The sequence below is a fragment of the Pipra filicauda genome, unplaced genomic scaffold (genome assembly GCF_003945595.2).
Source record: "Pipra filicauda isolate LSUMZ 115617 unplaced genomic scaffold, ASM394559v2 scaffold176_size3548034_pilon, whole genome shotgun sequence".
Classification (NCBI taxonomy): Eukaryota; Metazoa; Chordata; class Aves; order Passeriformes; family Pipridae; genus Pipra; species Pipra filicauda.
Genome location: NW_024104283.1, coordinates 867678 through 889541, shown reverse-complemented (window position 1 = coordinate 889541; position 21864 = coordinate 867678). Strand labels below are relative to the sequence as shown.

The following is a 21864-nucleotide window of genomic DNA, read 5'->3' as shown; positions in this document are numbered from 1 at the left end:
TCATTTACTGAGGGGATAAGAGTTACGTGAGGAATGGTAGCTGTGCATTTGTGATGCTGAATGCAGTGTACCAGCCCTAACTAAATAAAAGGGGTATAGAATCAAGTCACAAGAGCTAGCAATAGTCACATGGATTAGGTAAAGTTGGAGCTGACAAGGATTTCCAGTATCTCTCAGGAAAAATGTTTGTAAGTGGAAATATGCTGTAGTTCATATATGTGGATGATACTACTTGGAGGAAACATTTTTCAAGGGCCTACATAGAAAGGGGTGATAAACTACCACTGAGAGTCAGTATGAATTAGATGCTTGTCATTTACTTCCCCCCATTTTCTCCTGTTTGTTGCCTGAGAATTGAACATCTGCTTGAAAATATGTTAAAATTCTGTTTTTACAGAAAATTGTTCAGCTTTTATTTTTCCTGAAACATTTTCACTGCGAACTGTTTCTTTTCAGCAGAGTGGATGGTTGTTACATTCTTCCAATAAAGTAGAAGATTCCAGTATGCTTCTTTTGCATAAATATATGCCTGTTTTAAATTATCATTTATTCTTCATCATCCAAGATATGTGATGCAGTTATTTCTCTTGATCTATCATTTCTCTTTGTAGAATTTTCCAGAAAAGGATCTTCTACACTGCCATTCTAAGGATGTGATTGAAGCTCATTTTATGGCTTGTATAAAAGAAGCAGATGCTTTAAAGCACAAAAGTCAAGTCATCAATGAGATGCAAAAAAAGGATCATAAGCAACTGTGGATGGGGTTACAGAATGGTAAATACAACACATCAAGTATTAATTATATTTAAGTCTAGCAAGCTAATAAATATTTTTTCAAATTGGAGTTGTGCTGGGGGATATAAAATGTCATTGTTCTGCAGAATTTTTATCTAATGTCATGGAAAGCATTGATAGTTTTGGTGGTTTTTGTTTGTTTGTTTGTGTTTGTTTGTTTTTTGTTTGTTTGTTTTTTTAACTAAAGTCGTCATTTTGGTGATAATTCAAATGTGGCTTGAGTTATTCGAGGAACTAGATTGGGTTGTGACTGTTTTAACAAACCAGAATTAGGAAAAATCAAAATAGATAAATGTTGTTTAACATACTTTTTGGGAGACACTTGGTGTGTTACGTGCTCAGTATTAGCGATCTTGGACCATAAAGAAGAGATTGTCTCCTAGAGGATTTTATAAAAGTGTTCTTATTTTGCACAGATGGCATGAATCTGTATTGCAGTGCAAAATAAAACTTCTTTTGTTTGTAGTGTCTTCCCTTGTTATGATTCTTAGAGTCCTTTAAATTGAAAAGCTTTTGTAAGTATTTCAGAAACTGCTCTGTAGAATGGGTGCTAATGCCACTTTCATTGCATTTTTCTCATCCCCTGAAGCTGTCATTTGTTATCACTAGTAAATTTATTTAATGGTAACATTTTACTGTAAACATGAAGGTGTTTATTCTGTGTTCTGATACAAAATACTAAATGCTTAGAATTAACATATTCCCATGTGTGTATAAGAAAGATTAAATGAAACAGAAGAACCTTTGAATGCAAGAAGACTTGAATCATGCATTTGCTTTAGACAAGGAGACTCTAAGGTAGTTTGGGTTTAATGTGTGTATTTAGTGAGTGGGGGGGTTTCTTTTTTTTTTTTATTGTTGTTTAGTGGCATTGCCTTTCATATGGAAGTTGAAATTATCACTTCTGTGATAATTTTGGAGATGAATGCTTATTAGAAACTCTGATTTCTATTTTCTTATTTAATTGAGTAAGAGTTAGAAATTGTGGGATTATCTTAATTTGCCATTTGAGTGGTAAGATCTTGAGGGAGGCCATACATACCTGCAAAAACTTAGCAAGTAAGAAATTACACTTTATCTAGTTCAATTCCAAGTACTTCTTGAGAGATTCTGTATTGTATAAGTACTAGTCAGCAAACTGACTGATAATATGTTCACTTTTGTGAATTAACAGTAAATAAGAGTTTTGGTCCAATGAAAGGCAGAATCAGTATAAAAATAGATATTTCCCTAAAGCTTATGTCATTACAAGTCAATTTAAAATGCAATTTTAATAATGCTGTAGAAAAGAAGTATTTTGTTATAATAGTATTTGTCTTGCAAGCAGTTTAGTTTGAGGTGCAAAATGCTATGTAAGCATAATTTTGTTTTCTATTTAAAAAATTATTAGCTTTATTGCAAAAAGAAATTCTGTCACTTTGTCCCAGTACTCAGGTGTTCCAGGCAGTGCGTTTTATGTGCTCTTTTTATTAATACTTTTTAAAATGAAGGCTAAAAGACCTCTAACATGAGTTACACTGTGAGTATAATGAGTTACAAGATGAGTATAATAATGACTGACATGATGAAACAGTACGAGTTAAGATTCTTTTCTTAACCAGAAGTTATAGAACCTTGATACTCTCAATATGTAAGGTAAAATGACAGATACACAGCATGGTTTTTTCCATGCTCATCTTAGGCTATATCTTTTAGTTGATTATTTGTCTAAGAATATCTTCAGTTGTACGGAAACCAGAATTTTTCTGTTTTGCTCTATCACGTTAGGAACAGAGGTTGCCCAGCAAGGTTAATTTCAAGAAGGTTTCACTGTACTTAGTAAGAAATTGCACCTGTGGAATCTGACACGTAAATGAGAAGTTTAAGCAATGTTTTGAATACTTTCAAATGCTAATTTTAATTTCTCAACTCTTCATAAAAGAGAAACAAGAAAAGCTTGTGAAACCAAGAAAACTCTTTTTAAGTATGTTGTATCTTTCAATATGTTCTTATAGGCTTTTGTTTGAGATGTTATAATTTTAAACTCCTTTGTGAAACAGAATGAATGACCACAAAAAAGAAAAGAAAGTAGCATTTGTGATACCTGCTTTGTAAGTAAAGATACATCTGCAGGTTGTTTTTTCTGTGAAACTTCAAACAATTTTCTTCAGTTCTTAAATATAGGAACTGTTATTTGTTTAACAAGTGATAGCAATACTTACAGCATCTGTTAAACTTAAATTTTTGGGGAAAAAAATCCAATTTTGCTTATTTGGAGAAATGTAACTATCAATTAATGTATAATTTGGTATAAATGTTTCTGCTGAGAAGCAAGTACTTGAACAGGGTAGCATGTGAAACTTAACAGTTTGCCTCTAGATGGCTTTTAAGGGAAGAGCTGTAGTAGTGAATTTGTGGGAAAATCTTGTGCTGGTAACAGCTGGTAGTTATTCATAACAACCTTTACATCCCTCCTGCTGCCATTTCTGGTTTTGTGTTATCTGCTACCAAATTAGAAAAGTAAACATACTCTTCTATCTTGTGCTGTGTTTTTTCTTGTTCTTCAGACTTCAGTTAGCCTATTTTTGTCCATAAACCTGATATTTCTTCACTGCAACAATTCTTTGGGACAGGTACTTTTTGACCAGTGTCATGGATGTGTGACTGTGGTAGGGAAGTGATAAAAGCAGACTATATATCTGTACTGACCTTTGTTCCTGTGTAAGAATTGTTAAAATTCTTTGGTCAGAATTCATGGAAAATGTTTCTGCTGTTTTTTCTTTAATAGAGTTATGGCCATTTTTATCGTGGATAAAGAGGATTTTCAAGTGAGTGTTTTCTTTTCTTCTTGCCTTTTGAGTGGAAAAATAAAGGCTTTCAGCTTTGAAACAGTAAGACTCTGTGGGTCTACTGATGACTCAGGATCAAACAACTGAATTCTCCACTGTTTTTAGGGGGAGAACTGTATTATTTTGCACAGTTCAAAGAATTAGTATCTGTAACTTCAGTATATAATGGTTCTGATAAATGAGGGAATTTAGATTGAACACATCTGCTTTTTATCAGTTGTGGAGCGACATAAGCAACCATAGTCTGAAATTTTCACAGGCATCCTTTATGACCAGTGAAGACTAGACTTGGTATTTCTGATACATGAGTGGGGGAAATAGTAAAAATTCATAACAACTTTAAGTCTTCTTTTATATATTATAAAATATAATTGAGTCATTACTGAAAATACTATGGAAAAAGAATGTAATGCTCATTCATGCTGTAGGGCTTACCAAAAGTTAAGTGGCCATATTGAATTGTTCTTGCTAAAGAAGAAAAATCCTGCAAGCATTCAGAATGTAGAGTATTTTATCTTTTAATGCATGAGATCTCTTTCTTGTCAGGCAGAATCAGTCCTGTGTCTTGATTTTAGTTCTAAATTTTATCTAAACTATTCTTGGGTTTTTGAGAGGCAGAAATCGTCTTTCTTCTGGATTGTCACGTTCCTGTTTAGAAATGTTTGAACTGAGAAAAAGGAAGTGTCTTACAATACCAGCATCTCTAGTGCTATGTACACATGGCTCACTCAAGTTTGAACTCGCTGTTCTTTACCTCATGATAAACATGCTTTGGTAGCTGAACAATCTCAACTGATCATTTGAAAATTGATTTAAGCACTATATGCTTAGAAAATCCTCAGAAGTTTATCAGAAGAATGAACGAACAAGCCATTAGTTTTTAAATCACAAAGCCATCTTTTTTTCTTCTTCCTGTATTGCTACCAAAATGAGAATTTCTTTCTGTGTTCCATCTGTGGAGGTTTGGTTAACTGTGAAGAAAGATTAAACAATTCTTTTGAGCTTTGAAAATGGTTGTATTGATTAAAAGAGGTTTTTAAAAAAGATCATTGCCTTCTTGGGCTGGTAGTTAAAAATTTCTCAAAATGCATCATATCACCTTATAATTAGCCTCAGTGCCTGCTTTTCCTGGAGTTAAAATATTATGGCATACACACAGCATCGGTTTGCTGATGTTATGGAACTGAGGAGGTGCAATGTAGACACATTCAGATAGCTCTGCACAAAGTCAGCCTGGTGCTGATTTGGTGCTGAAGAGGGGCTGGATTTGGGCAGGCTGGACCTGCAGAATGAACAGCTGTGTCAGAACAGGCCTTCACATGGATGTTTTTGTTTTTTTCTTTTCCATGGCAGTGGGTTTTGTTTAGGGTTTGGTTGGTTGTGGTGGTTTTTCTGGTAATGGATTGTGACCTAAACTTAACTGTTAGTTCATCAGTGTTTACTGGCTTGTTATCCTTTCTGCACAAATGACTAAGCCAGTGCTCCACCGGTATGGGTGCAGTATCAAGAGTCTGAACTACCATCCCCCCAAAACTGATTTTTGTCTTATTACCCTGCTGTGCTGGCTTGGTGCCTACTTGCATAGCTGCCCTTTGTTGCAGTGCAAAGGTGGGGAATTGATGTCAGCCTGCATTCCCCCCTCAGCTTTCTCTTCTCTGCTCTCAAGCGAGGGCAGAGCAGGGCTGCTCTCTTCGAGGGTATTGAGAAGCAGTAGGTGTCAAAGGAGGACGAGAAGTGCATGAAGGCAGAGAAGGGAGGAAAGCAAAAGATAACACAGCATTCACAATCCTCCTTTATACTGAAGTCTCTAACATGAGCAGGTTGCCTAGACATAGGTAGACAGAGCTAGATGCTTTCTAGTGTTTTCACCATCTTACGTTAGATGTCCATGCGTCTAATGAAAACCATTACACTCGGAGGGAGCAAACTTGGAGGTTTCTTTTTATTGCCTCCTGTTTTCTTTCCTCCTCTTAGCCTCAAAATAAGTCATTTCCTGCAAGATATGTTAAGGTCTAACTAAAATTCAAAGTTAAATATCTGTAAAAAACAGACTTTACTTTTAAAATTGACATTCTTTAGTTATTGAGGGGCTTTTGTTTTGCAGTTTAAAATGCTTCTAAGTTACTTTCTACTAGTACACTCCTGAATTTGACAGATACATTAATGTAAAGGTTCCTGTCAAGAAAAGCTTTATTTTAGAAAAAGCATAGTACAGAGTAAGTAAAGTAGGTTAGCAAGTCATATGGTGTTGTGCTGCTCTGTTTTCTTGTATATAAAGAGAGCATAATTAGGAGACGAAGAAATCAAAATATTAAGGCTGTCTAGACTTGGAGTAGAGAGCTGGAGGATGAGTAAAATTGTCAGAAGTCCTTTTCCTTTTGACTTACTCAGGGAAGTCTGTAACAAGCCCTGCTGCTTTATTCCTACACAACCTGTGGGTTATGTGTTTCAAAAATGGATTACACTTGTTTGTCATCAGAGCTTTCTTTTTAGAGTGACAATACTTACTGAGATCACCTGCTTTTTGAGTACACAGAAAGCTTAGATTTTGTAGGATATATACATTTTCATATTTGAATAAAGGAAGTAGTTCAGCTTGATGATTTTTTTCTCCCCTAAACCTTTTTCAGGTAAACTGGTAACCTAGAAATGAAGGGAGGTGGTGTTAAGGAAACAATGTATTTAAAGTAAAACTTCTGTTTTGTAAGTACCTGTAGGAAGTGAAAAGAATGTTGTTAAGATATAGATCCCTTGTGTATGTTAGAAGAAAGCAGGGGGAAAAGGCATTTCTGGATCTGATAAATAATCTGAAGAGTGGTTTCTCATACAATTTTCAAGATGTCCTTTTAACCTGCAAAACTTAAGCAATGTGCTCTTATTTCTTTATCTTCAGAACACTACTTTGCTATAAAAACTACTGGATAAATTACAGCATAAATGTATTAAATATACTGATCTCAAACCTAGTCATATAGTATTAGGAGGGGGATACCCCCTTTTTTTCTCAGGTTGCATCTGTAACTCAATTTATAGTGCAGCTTATAAATTAATATTTTTTTAAACTATAGTTTACAGCTAACTAGACATAAAGAAGTTTGTCCTAATTGTTCTCTGGTTGTAGACGCTGCCGTTGGAAGTTATAGCGCGTATAGGCAAGCAGAGTTGAATTGACTTGATTTATTTACGTGATAATAGTACTAAAAAGGGAGTGGCAGACTTAGGTAGCCAACCTTGAAGCCCATACCACTGTACTTGACAATTACTATACCTGAGGTCGTTATCACGACATTTACTTTTGCGGAGAATCCGTGTCTGATTTAGCATGGATGCGTCAAAGAAAGCCTATTTGTTTTTTACGTTCAAATTTTGCAACTGCTGCTGCTTTCCTGCCAGCTGAACATGAATTTGGAGTGTATGTGAGATTAATGGGCACATGGTGTGGTGCAGATATTTCCCATAATGACTGTTACATAATTGCAAGGCAAGATTATGACTACCTCAGATATGTACATTCATGTTGAATTTTGTAACTTTACTATCTGCAATGTGAAGAATATTTTCACATATTTCTGTAGCTTCTGCCACATAAAGTCAAAACAGTTCTAAGGTCCTGTCTCTGCATATCTGATAGTTACTCATGTGTGAAGATAGTCTAAAAAGTTTAGTAAACTTGCGTTTCCTCTTCGGTGGTGGATTTGTGTTACATACTGTGATTTTTCAAAATACCCAAGTAACCTAAGTGTTTAATATCAAGAATGTTTTAACTGTGCCAATGTGTAAAATGGAAAATAAAAAAAAAATCTTAGTGATGCCATATCAGTATTTCAAACTGTGTTCTTATAAAGGCTGTCACTGAACTGTAGTAGTCAGCAAGAGTCAAATACGTATGTGAGTCTTCATGAAGTCCTTGATAGTTCTAATTATCCGTGTTTTTATTGTACAAGAAGAAGAACGGTGAGTTTAGGTGGACTTAGTAATTTAGAGACAGGTCTTTAAATAGCTAAGAAATTATAGCAATCAGCTGTAAGTAGTGTTTCTGAATAGCACAGTAATTACTTTAAAGTGTTTAAAATATTTATCTTTCATGAACAAAGCTCCTTCATGCTTGAGGCATACCACACAAAATTTACTTTTTATAAAATTTGTTACAAATACTCACCAGTGAGAACAATTACATATGTGTGCAGAGTCTGAGTCTTCTTGGAAACAATGTGGAAGTAGAATTTATACTGCATTTTGAGAAGATTCTTTTTTGGCTGTACCAGTTAAAAGCAATGCTTGTTAGAGCATGAGTTGGTAGAAAATATACTTGTTTTAACGTTAAGGAAATACACTTTGTATCCCTGACTTGCAGCTGTAGCTCTCTGTACTCTACACTTTATTGGGTAATGTGTGTGATGGGTTAAACCATTAGTGAGTTTGTCAGTGACTGAAAGAAAATGTTCGTGGGAACACTTGGTAGACTGGAGAGCAGATCTGCCGTTTAGAGGGACTGTGATGAGCTGGAGCAGTAGGCCAGCTGGAGCCTCCTGGAGCTGACAGACAAGTCCTGCACCAGAGACAGGAAAAATCCCCTTAGTCGGGGCAGGCTAGGGACTGACTGGGAAGCGGCTTTGTGGAAGTGGGTAATGGTGAACAAGAAGCTGAATGGAAAGTCTGTTGTGTGGTGTTGCATAAATGAAGATTAACTATAGAGTTGCTCTAGTGCTTGTGTCCCGCCCTTGGCTCAGGACTTCTAAAGCTGCCCTGGGAGTGTCATGTCCTCTTTGGGACCCCAGGACAAAAGAAATGTGGGCAAACAGAAAAGAATTCAGCAGAGTGCTGGTAGGATTATTATGAGCTGGAGAATATGCTCTATTAGAGACTGGGGGGAACTGCCCTGTTCAGACTGAAGATGAAGAGGCTGAAGGTAGATCTAATAGCTGCTTTCCACTACTTGAAAGAAAGGCTTGTAGAGCAGATGAAGGCAGACACATCTCAGACATGTCTCTGTTGGCATTGGAGGCAGTTACTAAGAACAAACAGTTAAAAGGTGCAACAGGAGGAAGTCTGATGAGACACTGGGGAAGGGGGCCAGGGGTGAGCCAGGCAGGGGAATGAAAGTGCTTGAGTGGAAGCCCATGAGAACAGTCAAAACTTGACTGGGCAAGGCCTTAATTAAATTCATTTAACTTTGTGGAAGCAGGTCTTTTGGGGCAGTGGGAGGAGCTATTATTCCAAAGCTTGACCTCCAAAGGCACTTCCAAACTAAAGTTTTTCTGTGGTTCTTATACATCAGTTAGAGAGTCTTTGGTCTCTTAGTTAATGCTATGGTTGGTTCTTCCCAAGTACTTCAGTGGTTGTTAGACGTGGTGAACCACTGAAAACAGACAAGTGTTGTGATTTTTTAACTTAAGGATTGGACACATTTTTATGCAAGCTGCAGATTGGTATTGCTTGTATAGAGCTAGAGATACAATTTAATTCCAAGCAGCTTTTTTTTTTTTTAATTTATATCACTAAATTGTTTTAAGAAGAAACCTTGAATAGTCCAGACAAAATTGTGCATATGTGCTATCCTGAGAGCTACACCATTTTGTTCACTTTTTTGGCTTTTTAAAAAGATACTGGAATATAAAAACCATGAATTACAATTTCCTTTCTAAATTTAAGCACTCTTTACCTTGTTTTTACATTAATTCTTTCTGTTATTTAAACCCTCTCAACAGCCTTCTTGAAGTATATCCAATTCTAGAGTGAGTACTCTGATAGCAGTTGCATCTCTGTCAAATATAGAAACAAAGTAATTCCTTACTATTAAGGTATTTCTGTTGATAAGTTTAAAGTGGGGGGGGAATTTCTTTTGCCCAATATATTGCAGTAGGATCTCGATTTTAACTGTCTGTATGCTGTTACCAGAGTGTCTCATTGCAAATTGTTTGTAGATGTAATTTTCCATGCTGTCCATACACATAATTGTGTATGCAGATTTAAAGCTATGCTGCAGTGCAATGCATATGTTGATGGCAAGCACTTGAGCAGTGCCCTTTACCCTCTCAGTGATCCATCCTGTTGTGGAGTCAGACGGGTGAAAGAGATGTGTCTAATATCAAGATCCACATGAAATTTCAAGTTGTTTGAAGCACAACAGCACTCAAGTTTCAGAAAATGACTGTAAGAGGTTAGCATGAGTGAAATTAATTTTTCTGGTTTTCTGAAGAATGTTTCAGGTGGAGACTCAGGGGCAAAAGAGACCCAGCTTTCAGCCTATACTAATCCTTTGTTAACGCTGCTCAATAGTAAAAGGTTCAGCAGTTACTCTCTATTAACACTAAACTATGATGGAACTACCAAGAACTTTTTAATGTAACTGGTATAAATTTGGATTAATTTCAGTGACTGCTAAAGGATCTCCAGTCTTGCCTAATGGAGGAAACAGCAATTCTCAAAATGTTTTCCTGTAACAGTAATTTTTTTAACTGCTTTACTGGGCACTTTAAAGACATGAATCATGTCACTGATAGGTCTCTGAACCCTACATGCATAATGTGGCATACTGTATTTGTAAATTTATATTTGAGGTTTAATTTGTTGCTTAATGAATTTGTGTGCTGAATGAATGAATCTATTTTCATGGATTAGACATTGTAGTTTTGCCAACTCATACTTGTTCTAAATATGTAAATATTGTTTTCAAAGCTTTCAGATTCTGTGCATCTCTGTACTAATGAAAGCTAATGTCTGTCTGGCATTTGGACATTCAGTGCCTGCATTTCTCATAATGAATATTTATAAATATAAGTTACTTGGTTAATACATTTTTCAACTGCATCTCTCCTCAGTTATTTGATTATTAACTTTCTGATCTTTGACATAAAATACAGAGAGAAAATTTTTATATTTCATTTTAGGCAAAGTTATATAGCAGCCATCATCTCTTGTTTAAGAAATATTAGTGGAGTCATATGAAACTTTTATACTGTCACTAATCTCACTTTTGTTTGAATCTTATTGTTGTTACTTTAAATATTGTAGTCCAAGACTCAGCTATTCGGTCCATCACACAACAACCGGTGAAGTATGAATTGGATACTGCCCCCACTTTAGGAGAAACCCTCAAGGCCATACAGCAGGTGAAAATTGGCAAGGCAGCCGGGGTTGATGAAATTCCACCTGAAGTCTGGAAACATGGGGGCCTTGCACTCCATGCTAAATGTCACGAGTTTGTGGTGCGCTGTTGGGAACTCGGCAAACTACCATCAGACCTTTGAGATGTAGTCATCATCACTTATCACTTTATATAAGAAGAAAGGAGTTAAAGCAGACTGTTCAAATTACCGTGGCATTACTCTGCTCTCCATTGCCGGCAAAATCCTGGCTAGAATACTCTTGAACAGACTAATACTTGCTATAGCAGAAGAAATTCTACCTGAAAGCCAATGTGGTTTCAGAGCCAACAGGAGTACCACAGACGTGGTATTTGTTCTCAGACAACTGCAAGAGAAGTGTAGGGAACAGAATAAAGATCTCTATGTAACCTTTGTTGATCTCACCAAGGCTTCTGATACTGTGAGCAGAAAAGGTCTATGGCAGATTTTGGAATGTTTAGGATGTCCCCCCAAGTTCCTTAAAATGATCATCTCACTCCATGAGGATCAGCATGGCCAAGTCAGTTATGGCAATGCACTTTCTGAGCCCTTTCTAATAACTATAATGGTGTGAAACAAGGCTGCGTTCTCGCACCAATCCTATTCACAATCTTTTTCAGCATGATGCTCCAAAGGGCCACGGCAGACCTCGATGATCAGGACGGTATCTACATTCGATATCGTACTGATGGAAGCCTTTTCAACCTAAGGCGACTGAAGGCCCATGCTAAGACTTTAAACCATTTTGTCCGGGAGCTGGTTTGTGCTGATGATGCCGCCCTCGTCGCTCACACAGAAGCAGCTCTGCAGCGTTTAACATCCTGCTTTGCAGACGCTGCTGAGCTCTTTGGGCTGGAAGTCAGCTTAAAGAAGACAGAAGTTCTCTATCAACCTGCACCTCAGGAAGTCTTCCATCATCCCCATGTCACCATTGGCGAATCAGAGCTCAAATCAGTCCAGCAGTTTAATTACCTAGGTAACCTCATCTCCTCAGATGGTAAGATTGATGGAGAGATAGACAACAGGTTAGCAAAGGCATATAGTGCCTTCGGAAAACTTCATAAAAGAATTTGGCGAAATAAACACTTGAAGAAAAGTACCAAGATCAGTGTTTACAGAGCCATTGTGCTGTCTACTCTCTTATATGGATCTGAATCATGGGTCATCTACCGCCACCACCTGCGACTCCTAGAACGCTTCCATCAACGCTGCCTCTGTACAATCCTAAACATCCACTGGTCAGATAATGCGACTGATATGTCTGTTCTAGAACAAGCAGCAGTCACAAGTATTGAGGCTGTGCTGCTGAGAACACAGCTGCGTTGGGAAGGGCACGTCTCCAGGATGAAGGACCACCGCCTCCCTAAGATCTTGCTTTATGGTGAACTTGCCACTGGCTACCACATGAGAGGAGCCCCGAAGAGAAGATACAAGGACTCCCTGAAACAACATCTCAGCCTTGGCCACATTGATCAACATAAATGGTCTACTCTGGCCTCCAGTCGGGAGGTCTGGAGACACACCATCTATAATGCTGCTGTCTCCTTTGAGAACGCACGCAGGATCACTCTCGAGGAGAAAAGAACGCAGAAAGAACCGTGTCTTGCAGAATTTACTACCTAAGGAGTCTTTCTGCTGTGCCTTTTGCAACCAGACGTGCCTATCTTGTATTGGCCTTTTTAGCCACCAACGCGCTTGCAACAAACGTGGGTAGAGCCCTTCCCAAATCTTCGTTCGCGAAACCTAGCCACGAAATATTGTTATTCAGATATGAACATCTGTCTTTTGCAAGTACTGTTTTTTGCTAATATAGAAACTCACTAATGCTTCAATCAAACACTTTCTTAAAAACAGATGGATTGTGGCAAACAAAAAGTAATTGGTTTTGACTGTTATGGTAGTTTAAATATCATGCAGACTGCATAAGCTTGTCAGGAGCGAGCAGGAGGGAGGGAGACAAGTGTGTAAAATGCTTTTGCTGATAGTTTGAGAACTCTTCCTTGTTTACTGGCTTGATGAAAACTCAGTTTTGTTTTGATTGTCAAAGTTCCGGCCAGCACGTTCTGTCTTTGTCGTTTCTAGCCAATGAACTGATTAGTTCTTGTAGCTCATCATAGCATTAATAGCTTCCTGAAGTCTGTTTTGCGTAAACAGGGGGTACTGTGACATGAAAATTGGAGAATGATGACTCCTTTCACTTATATTTTCAAGGGGGGTTGGGGGATTTTATGTGTTTGTGTTAGGGCAGATTTATTGCTGTTATATTTGGAAACTACAGAAACTATTAGAAATTTAAACAATACATTGTCGTAAACATTGTCTGAGCGTTCAGAGAATAATCTGAGAAATACAACTTTGTAAATTTACCTACCTTAAATAAAATTACCTGCATACTTTCTGGGAGGTAAGGAAGCTGGAATGAGGAACAGAAGTGAGTTAACTGCACATTACCATTGTTTAACGTTTTTTGTCTTTCAGAGGCTCACTTGTTTACCGTATATGCCACAAGGGTCAATATACTTTGTCTTATAAGTCTGTTATTTATTCAGAATTTCTAGTTCTGATCCATAAGATGTGTCGCTTATCTCTGTTGAATTTTGAGGACAGTAAGCTGTTCACCCAACTTTCCTAATTACTGTAATATGAGTGTTAAACAAGTAAATGTAGTTAATGTTTATTTTTTTAAAGTAGGATATATCCAAATATGTAGATTCCTTATTTAGGTTTGCTGAAGCTCACGAGCTTAAGTAGGTCTCAGTTGTTTTGTTTTGTGTATCACGATAACAGTTTTATCAACTGAGTTATAGTCAGAAGTAGTAATTGAAGTATAAATCGATTGATGCCTACTGTAGGATGCCTATCCATACATTTATAGTGAAAGCTGTAAGCTGTTCTCAGTGCTGTCTCCATGGATGAAGGAATTATGCTAAATCTTCACTTTCCCACTGACAGAGTTCCTGAGGAGGAGACAGTCATTCTTTGTGCCAGACATTGTAAAGCTAAACCTCTGACTGTGTAGGCTGGGGTTCCTAAATGCAGGATTGCTTGAGTACATTCTGCTCCAGGGTTGTCACTGTCACTGCCACTTCCTAAACTTCCCAGCCCAGTGAGCTATGGGGTAACACCCTGTGTCCAGGCAGCTTGTCATCTAGGGCAGGTGTCTGCATGGTGGTGCTGACTGCAGCTCAGGTAAGTGCCTGTCAAGAGGCACTTGCTGCTAATGAGGAAACAAGGGTGTGGAAGTACTTTCTGAGATAAGTATTGGGAAATGCTCCTACAGAATACCTGGCAGGAGTTTGTTTACAGTTTCTTGGAAATTCTTGCCTTGTGTTACATTCAGTCAGGAAAAGCAATGTGTTAAACCCCGCAATATATATTAAACTATGCCTTTTAGTGCACTGACAGGCATCTGTGCAGTATGCTGGAGTGAAGCAAATCTCAAACTCCTTTTGTTTTGTCCAGTTGCTTCAATTTTTATCAGCAGTTTCGGAAGCAGGCAGAACCTTTGTCCAGTGAATAGATTTCTGAATTTCACCTTGCTTCAGGGGGGCTGAATTCTCTCATGGGTATATGACCCAGCTTCTTGAGACTTGTGCCAAAGAGGGAAAATTGGAGACTCTGTGTTTCTTCTGAAGAAGCACCCACTTTGGTGTCTTGGAGAGTTAGGGCCTATAAGGAAATTGATCTTTTGCTTTTCCCCATTTATAAAGCTGCCTTCTCCAGTAAGACTAGCAACAGCTCTATTCATCTTAGCTCTTTGTGTTCCTTTCTATCATTTCTGATATTAGTTGTTTGCTTGATTTGAATAATTGATTTGCATGTATAAAAGCCTTTATTAGTCTTAGACCTATGCTGTTCTCAATACATTTGAAACATAATAAACTATTCAGTTCTTGTAATATCTGAACAGGATGAAATGGTGTGCTGCCTCAGGCTATTTTACTAAAACTAGTTACTTGGATAATGACAAAATTGTGTTTCAAGCATAAACTTTTACTTTTGGGTTGTGTCATGAATCTGGCAGTATATTTTCTGATTATATCATACATTGTTGCAGATTATTTTAAGATTTACATATCCAAATGTAAATGCCTCAAAGTTTTTCTCTTGCTTTGGTTTCTCTATACTTTACACCTATTGTTTATCTGTAGTTAAAAACAATTAGATATTTTTAGCAAATTGTGAGAGAGTGTAGACCAGTAGCAGCAGGAAGTGGAGAAGCAGGCACTTAATTGAGGTAATGAAATCCATAATTTATGGCCCAATATTTCCTTAACAGTGGGAGATAAGATATGAATTCAGGTTGCTTTCTCTTTCAGTTTGATAAGTTGCCACATCACTGTTTTCATAGGAGAATGCAGATGACCTACCTTTGGCTTAAGGCAAAATAGGGAAGAGAAATGTGGGGAAAATAAATTCAAAGATAGGTCAAACTTCTGTAAGAAAAGTTTTCATGTTGTTCCAATCATGTGTCATTTACCTTTTTTAGCTGAAAAAGAATATATTAATATTTTTTTTGTTACTAATATTAACAAAGTCTAATTTTACTTTCACAGATAAATTTGAGCAGTTTTGGGCAATAAATCGAAAACTCATGGAGTATCCTCCAGAAGATAATGGATTTCGATACATCCCCTTTAGAATTTATCAGGTAGGAGACAATGAAATAAAGACACTTTTTCAAAATGCTTCCACTGAGGTGTCATATATCATAATTTGTTTGTAGAATTACGTGTTCTCTTTTCTAACGTTATGGTAAAACTTTGTATGTTCATATTTGCTGGACCCTTATGTTGCATGAATTAACAAACAAAGTAGACTATGTTTATTGTAATAGGTAATAACCATTCATCATGTTGTCATGTGTAATATTTGAGAATGTGCTAAGGCTGGTATAGATGATGTTTGTCTGTTTTAAAAAAAAAATAAAATACCCCAAAAATCTAATTCTGTTATTAAAAATAACTGCTAACTGTGAAGACTGCTTTAGATGCAAAATGCCATCTGAAAGGTCACAGTCAAACACTTCAGGAGCAACACTTTTCCCTCAACCACTATATAGGCCTCTTTTCTTGTTGGCATTTTAAGGTGAAAGTAATGGCATAGGTCTGGCATCTAGTTCTTACCTTTGTCTTCTAATTGTATACCTTACAATCCAATCCATAGCTTCGAATGTTGGTTTTTTTCTGTTTTAATACACCAGCACCCAATTTTTCTCAGCAGTTTATTTGGAGATGTTCCTTGGAATCCTTACAATTTTTTTTCCATCCTCTTAGTTTTTATAACATTAAAGTCACAATAAAGTTCAGAATTATGTGTGGTTAAAAGCTTATACAGAACTCATGTAGCCTCTCTAAATTAAACAGTTGTGCTCTGTTGGAATGTTTTAATCTATTTCTCCTTAGGTTTTACACCTGTAGCTATCAAAAGAAGGTCCTTTATTCAGGGTACTGAATAGTCTGATACTACTTTATAACAGGTTATAATGACCATAGATACCTATACAGTCTTGCAGTGGGATAGAAGTAACTTTTAACGTTACATGTAAGACATTTACTGTCATAATGAAACTTCAGATTGAGAACGGAAGTCAGTTATTTTGTCAGAGATCATAGCAGATGGCAAGGTTTGTATAAGTATCAAAAAGTATGTATCAAGAAAAGTAGTACAGCATTTTGTTTGGCTGATGACTAAGTTGTTTGCTTGTTCTCTGATAGGTGTGGGGTTTTTGTACATCTTTTCATAGAAATCACATAAATGGGTTTGCAAAATGGAGGTTTTGCTGTCAATGGGTTGCAGACCTTTAAGGCATGAGGGAGGCTTTCATTGATATCAAATGATTTCATGCTAGTAAAGCTTTAAAAAAAAAGAAGAAAAAAAATCTAATTTGGTAAAATCTGTCCCTTTATCCAGTAATACTTGTCTTGATTCTCATTATCTTTTCGACTGGAAACTCTTAGTTGCTGTAGTTCAAACCCAAAATATCTAAGAATAGAACACCAAAGACAAATAAAAATGATGCTGAGACAGTTTTTGGGAAGGTTGGTTTATATTATTTTCAGTAATGCTGCTCTTAGTATTTGTAAATATTTTTAGTCATGTTCCTCTTTTTAAAAAAGTGGATGCAGGTGTTTCTAGCTTTTTTTGTTTGGTTTGTTGGTTTGTGTACTGGTTACTGCTTTATGTATTTAAAGGAATTTTCAAAAAGTCTTAGAAAGGGTGAGATTATAATTTAATTCCAAACAGGGAGTTAATTCCTATAGTTTTAATGGAATTTTACAGTACTTAGTGACAGACTTTCATATGTAGAAGTAACTGATTCTAAAATGTTCTTAAGATGTATTTAACCCCTACCCCGAATGCATTTAATTTCCAATAGTGCTGGTAGAAGTCAGCTTTGCATTCTAATCAGTTGCTTTTATATCCCTACATAAATACCTGATTTAACCTGGGTTTCTATTGCAGTGGATGTTTATTCCCTGTGTGTTGTCACATGGTATTCTTGTAGATACTTAAGAATATACAGGTGGATGGCAGGAAATGACTAGGCATTGCCTTCAGTAGGGAGACTTCCTCCTCTTAGTCTCCATACCTTCCATTACTCCAAATTATTAGAAGAAAATTCTGTGAAGGGAGCTGTCTAGATTGTTTTTTGTCAGCATGAGATGGATGAACTTGTTTTCCTCCAAAGAAATGTATTAAATTATGACATCAACTAGGAAAATTAGTCTTAGTAGCAGTTAAATGTGACAGCAAAGTTGCTGCAGAAAAAAATGCATTCAGTAAAGTGATCTGATGTGTTTTTCAGTGGATTGATTATTTTAAAAACTCAAAAGCTCTTTCAATTGTAAAGCTTGTCTATTAAAATACATTTCTAAAGAGTAATATGAATCATGCCTCCTGTGGTGACCAAATCTGATGGTGTGTGTGGGAGAAAGAGATGGCAAAAATACGAGCATCGTACTTGGGTAAGTCAAAACTAAACTAACCACAGGTAATTTTAAAAACCCTTGTCCAGCACCTGTTCTAAGTATAGCAGCTTAGATTGGACCAGAATCCTGGTATCTACTGTAGATGGTGAAGAAAAAGGCTGAGTATCACTAAGGATCAAATAGTTTGCAATTTTAAGTTAACTTAGATATCTTGGAAATTGTATTGCCAGCTGTCAAATTCTGTTAACTGTGTAATATGGAACTTGCACCAGAAGAAACTTTGACTTAAGTGGAAACTTCTTCTACCAGAGACAGTTTAAAAATAGTGATTATATTTATGTGACACTTACTTTGTGTAAAAAAAAAAAAGTTCCCCGCTTCATCCCTTCAGAGGTGTAAGCTGCTTTGTTTTCACTTGACAGGTGCACAAAATCTTTTTTGCCTTTTTGTCTGATAGTACTGTTGAATGCTTTTTACGCTTGTTCTTTAATAGCAAGAGAGAAGATAATAGTAATGTTTTGAGTATATTCTGAATTTAAGTGTTGTTTTTCATGTCCAGTACTAGAGCTATTTTGACTTGTAGAATTTTCTCCCATGTTTTTAAGACCAGCTGATGTTGTACAGTCTAATTGAACAAACTATATGACTGATAGATGGCAGGAAGTTTACATCAGTCTTTGTCTCCGGGCACTGTGATAGGGCATATTAGTCAGGCACTGGAAAGGAGTCTCTACGTGCTGATAGTGACTGCTCTGATGAACCTCTGCCTGCTGTCCGACGCTGCAGATGAGAGCACCCTGAGTCTCAGTTATTGTACACTTAGTTTGCACTCATCCCCCAGTTTTGGTGTCTTGCTCTCTGCCCATGTCATGCTCGCCCTCTCCCTGTCAATCTTCCACCTTTCCTCTGGAGTCTGCCCTACGAGTATATCAGATTTAAAGTTGTATATAGCATTTCATTCTTGGGAATAAAATGACAAAAGTATGTGCAAGAAAATGCGTGAAAACTCTTGATGACAAGTTCTGAGTTCAGATTTCTAGAGTTGCAATTGGCCTGGGGCAGGTTGGCTGTTGTATGTTTGCCAGCCCAAAGGGGGATGATCTGGGATTGTTTTTTCACTTGTTCCTTTATTTGGGTACTGGGAAATGCCATGGTACTGGAATGAGCATTTCCTTTGCTTCTATTTTTGGAGGATTTTGAGTAGTTTCTTAATTTTATTGCCTAATTACATAGTAGGCCTGAATTTTCAACAGTTTTTCCTATCCTGAGTCCCTTAAGATGTTATGATTAAGTCGTACAGTCACAAATTCTTATGATGTTTGTCTTCCTGAGTAACATGAGTGAAATTCTCCATACTTATATATCTATCAGTTGAATGCAACACTTAGCTCTTTCTGTCAAAGCTGCAATATGGAGATGTCTAAACAGACTTAATTGTTTACTATTACCTAAAAATACCTAAAAATTACCTCTAAAAAGAGCAAAGTGGGAGTGGGAAATGAAATATTTTAAGACATTGTTAATATCTGTCTCAATAAATGAATCAGAATCTCAAGCACGGCCATTTCCAAGCAATTGAAGGTTGTTTCATTCATATTCCCACATTAATTGGCAGAGCTCGGGTAATCAATTGCAAAACCCATTAGAAGTATGCAAATCAGCAGCACAGTTTGGCCCATGTTATGACAACTATTCAAAAACTGATCAGAACAGATTGCATTGGAAAGATATTGGGTCCACCTATAAAGTTTTCAAGTAATAGTGAATCTCCCCTTTTATGTTAGTAGGTTGTTAAATTTTTCTTTTGTTAAAAGTCTCCATTGCATTTCAAGTCTGAATTTGTCTCACTTGAATTTCTAGATTCTGTTTTGACTTACACGAGTTAAAAGTCACCTGACTTTCTGACCTCCCAAGTTCACTTACAGAATGATTTCAGGAGCTTCAGTTTTCTTTGCTAAGCGGAGTCAACTGAGCTCTTTAAGCCTCTTGCTTACCACTGCTGAAGTTGGATTTTTAGTCATCTTTTCAAACTCTAGCTAATATTTTGATAATTCTCAAGATTAGTATTGAAGTTAGGGAGACATAGAGGCAAAAAGTATAGTTTATAGGATATTAGACCAAAAATATTTCAAGCACTGGTGGAATACAGGTGAAGTTAGCTGCTACTTGAAACTTCAAATCTGAAAACTTTTATGAAAGAAGTTGAAATGTAATGACTATTCAAGCAAAAGAACTAGAAAATCTAGTTGACCTGTCAGCCTGAAGAGGGCAACACAACACAGCAAGTTTCAGCTTTTTGTTGTCTAGCGTAAAATGCTCTTGAACAGACCTGTGTGCAATACCTTATTTGACTTTTTTCTTATTTATTCAAAATTATTTTTTATAAAGGACCTGCTGAAAATAGATCAATTTATTTATTAAAAATTTCCTTTTACAAGGAGGAAGTTTGAGCAAATAGGAGAATTGCGTGAAATGGTGATTGATTTTGTGTAACAGCTGGGCTCAGATGAATTTCTGTGCTGAAGAGAAACAAATGGACTCTGGTTCATCATCATTTGAGTACACAGAATGATTTATTCTAATAACTGATGGTTCAGCACTAAAGAAACAGTAACACACTTTCACCAGTTTTAAATTACTTCAAAACTCTATGAATGAGAAAGTTTAAAAGCTTTGTTAGGTAAATCTATTTTCCTAGTGCCTAATAATTGGGGGAAAAAAAAAAAAACAGAAACCCGTCTATCAGATATTGCATGATCTGTAAATTCTTGTTTTCTGAACTAGATTGTTTTGTTCTGTGTTGAAAGTAATAGCAATTTGACTAGTTGTCACCTTCAGTTGAAGGTCACTGTGACCACAGTTGAGGTTCCAGAATTGCATAAGCTTTTCTTATCCATCTAAGTGCACAGTGAAATGGCTAGCTCAAACCAGCTCTGTTAAAGATGACTTTTTTTACATGTTCTAGGTTAAGGAATGCCCATGCTGATCTCTTAAGAGACTTAAGGAACCTGTGTGGAAGATCAGCCTTGTGCCTTTAACTATCTTGGTATAGGATGGGAGCTGGAGCCGTCAGAGTTTAAAAGAAAAATTCTGAGGTTATAAACTGTATTTGGTGTCAGCAATGTGACTAAAGTTTCCATAAATATGCTCAAGTTGTCTGTAAAACTGTCAATCTGCCTAGTTCAAAGCTATAGTACAAGTTGCACAGTGCTCGGGGAGGGAGATGCAGAAGAGATGGGACTGTAAAACCTCGATTTGGGTCACTTCTCTGAGCCGTGGTTGAGCTGTTACCAAGCTGGATAGTTTTAAGCTAACTCGGGCTTGTCAATAGGAGCTGCAGTGAGCCTTCGGAGTCCAGTGTAGGTGGAGCTTGTATACAATGAATAAAGTAGTTTTGCTTGTGTGAAAAATAGTCTGTTGAGGTTCTGAATTACATTGTAACTACTTTAAAGCAATTTAGGGGTATACTGTATTCTGCACATTGGGAAAAGCTGAGTAGTATTTTTTTTAAAATCCTTTTTTATCTTACCATACATAGCATACTCTTAAGTCTCAGAAGAACCTAGCTGTGTAAAAAAACAAGTAGAATCCTAGTAGTTACTAAATTAATTTGTGTAAACACTTTTATAGATTTTTATTTTTAAGTCAAAGTGCATTTTGACTTGCAATGAAATAATGAACACTTCTGGTGAAAAAAAAATTGTCTGTTCCTAATTTGCAAATGCCTTAATCTTACCAAATGTCATATGCACTCCCTAATTGCACATTGGTAGTTACTTTTTTAGCAAATTGGTTTTGTATAAAACTCTTCATTAGTTGTCTTTTCTTTGAACTGTCTTATGATAATGAAGTTTGATATAAATAAGTTTATGTAAAGTTTGAATTTAAACTGTGAGATTTGAATTCTTGTGGCTGTATTTCCTGAACCTGTTTTATTAAGATAGTAGTCTTGTAGATTTATATATCATCCTAAATTTGTTAGGGAAAAAAAAATTGCACTTTTTTTTACCTCAGCTTTGAATGTTAATTCTTAAGAGTATGAAAAAATTGCGAGGCTGTGATGAAAACAATGAATGAAGCAGTAATTCAGTTGAGTTAGGACTGTGTATAATTACTATTAGATCTTGTAATTTAAAAGCAGTGCTCTTTATTATATTGCTACCTTTCTTCTGATCATTAAAG

The 21864-nt window shown here is 36.5% G+C and overlaps 1 protein-coding gene across 4 annotated transcripts in view; it reads left to right on the top strand.

Moving 5' to 3' along the window:
• The window catches only part of ATG5 (autophagy related 5), a 74586-nt gene that overhangs the window by 17338 nt on the left and 35384 nt on the right, over window positions 1-21864 (top strand). For all 4 annotated transcript variants that reach the window (XR_005562971.1, XM_027731672.2, XM_027731708.2 and 1 more), the window contains exons 4-5: window positions 612-774; window positions 15307-15401. Coding sequence is in view for 3 of the 4 variants with exons in the window: in XM_027731672.2 (XP_027587473.1) it covers window positions 612-774; window positions 15307-15401 (258 nt within the window). In the remaining variant the exon portion in view is untranslated. The remainder of the gene's footprint in view (window positions 1-611; window positions 775-15306; window positions 15402-21864) is intronic.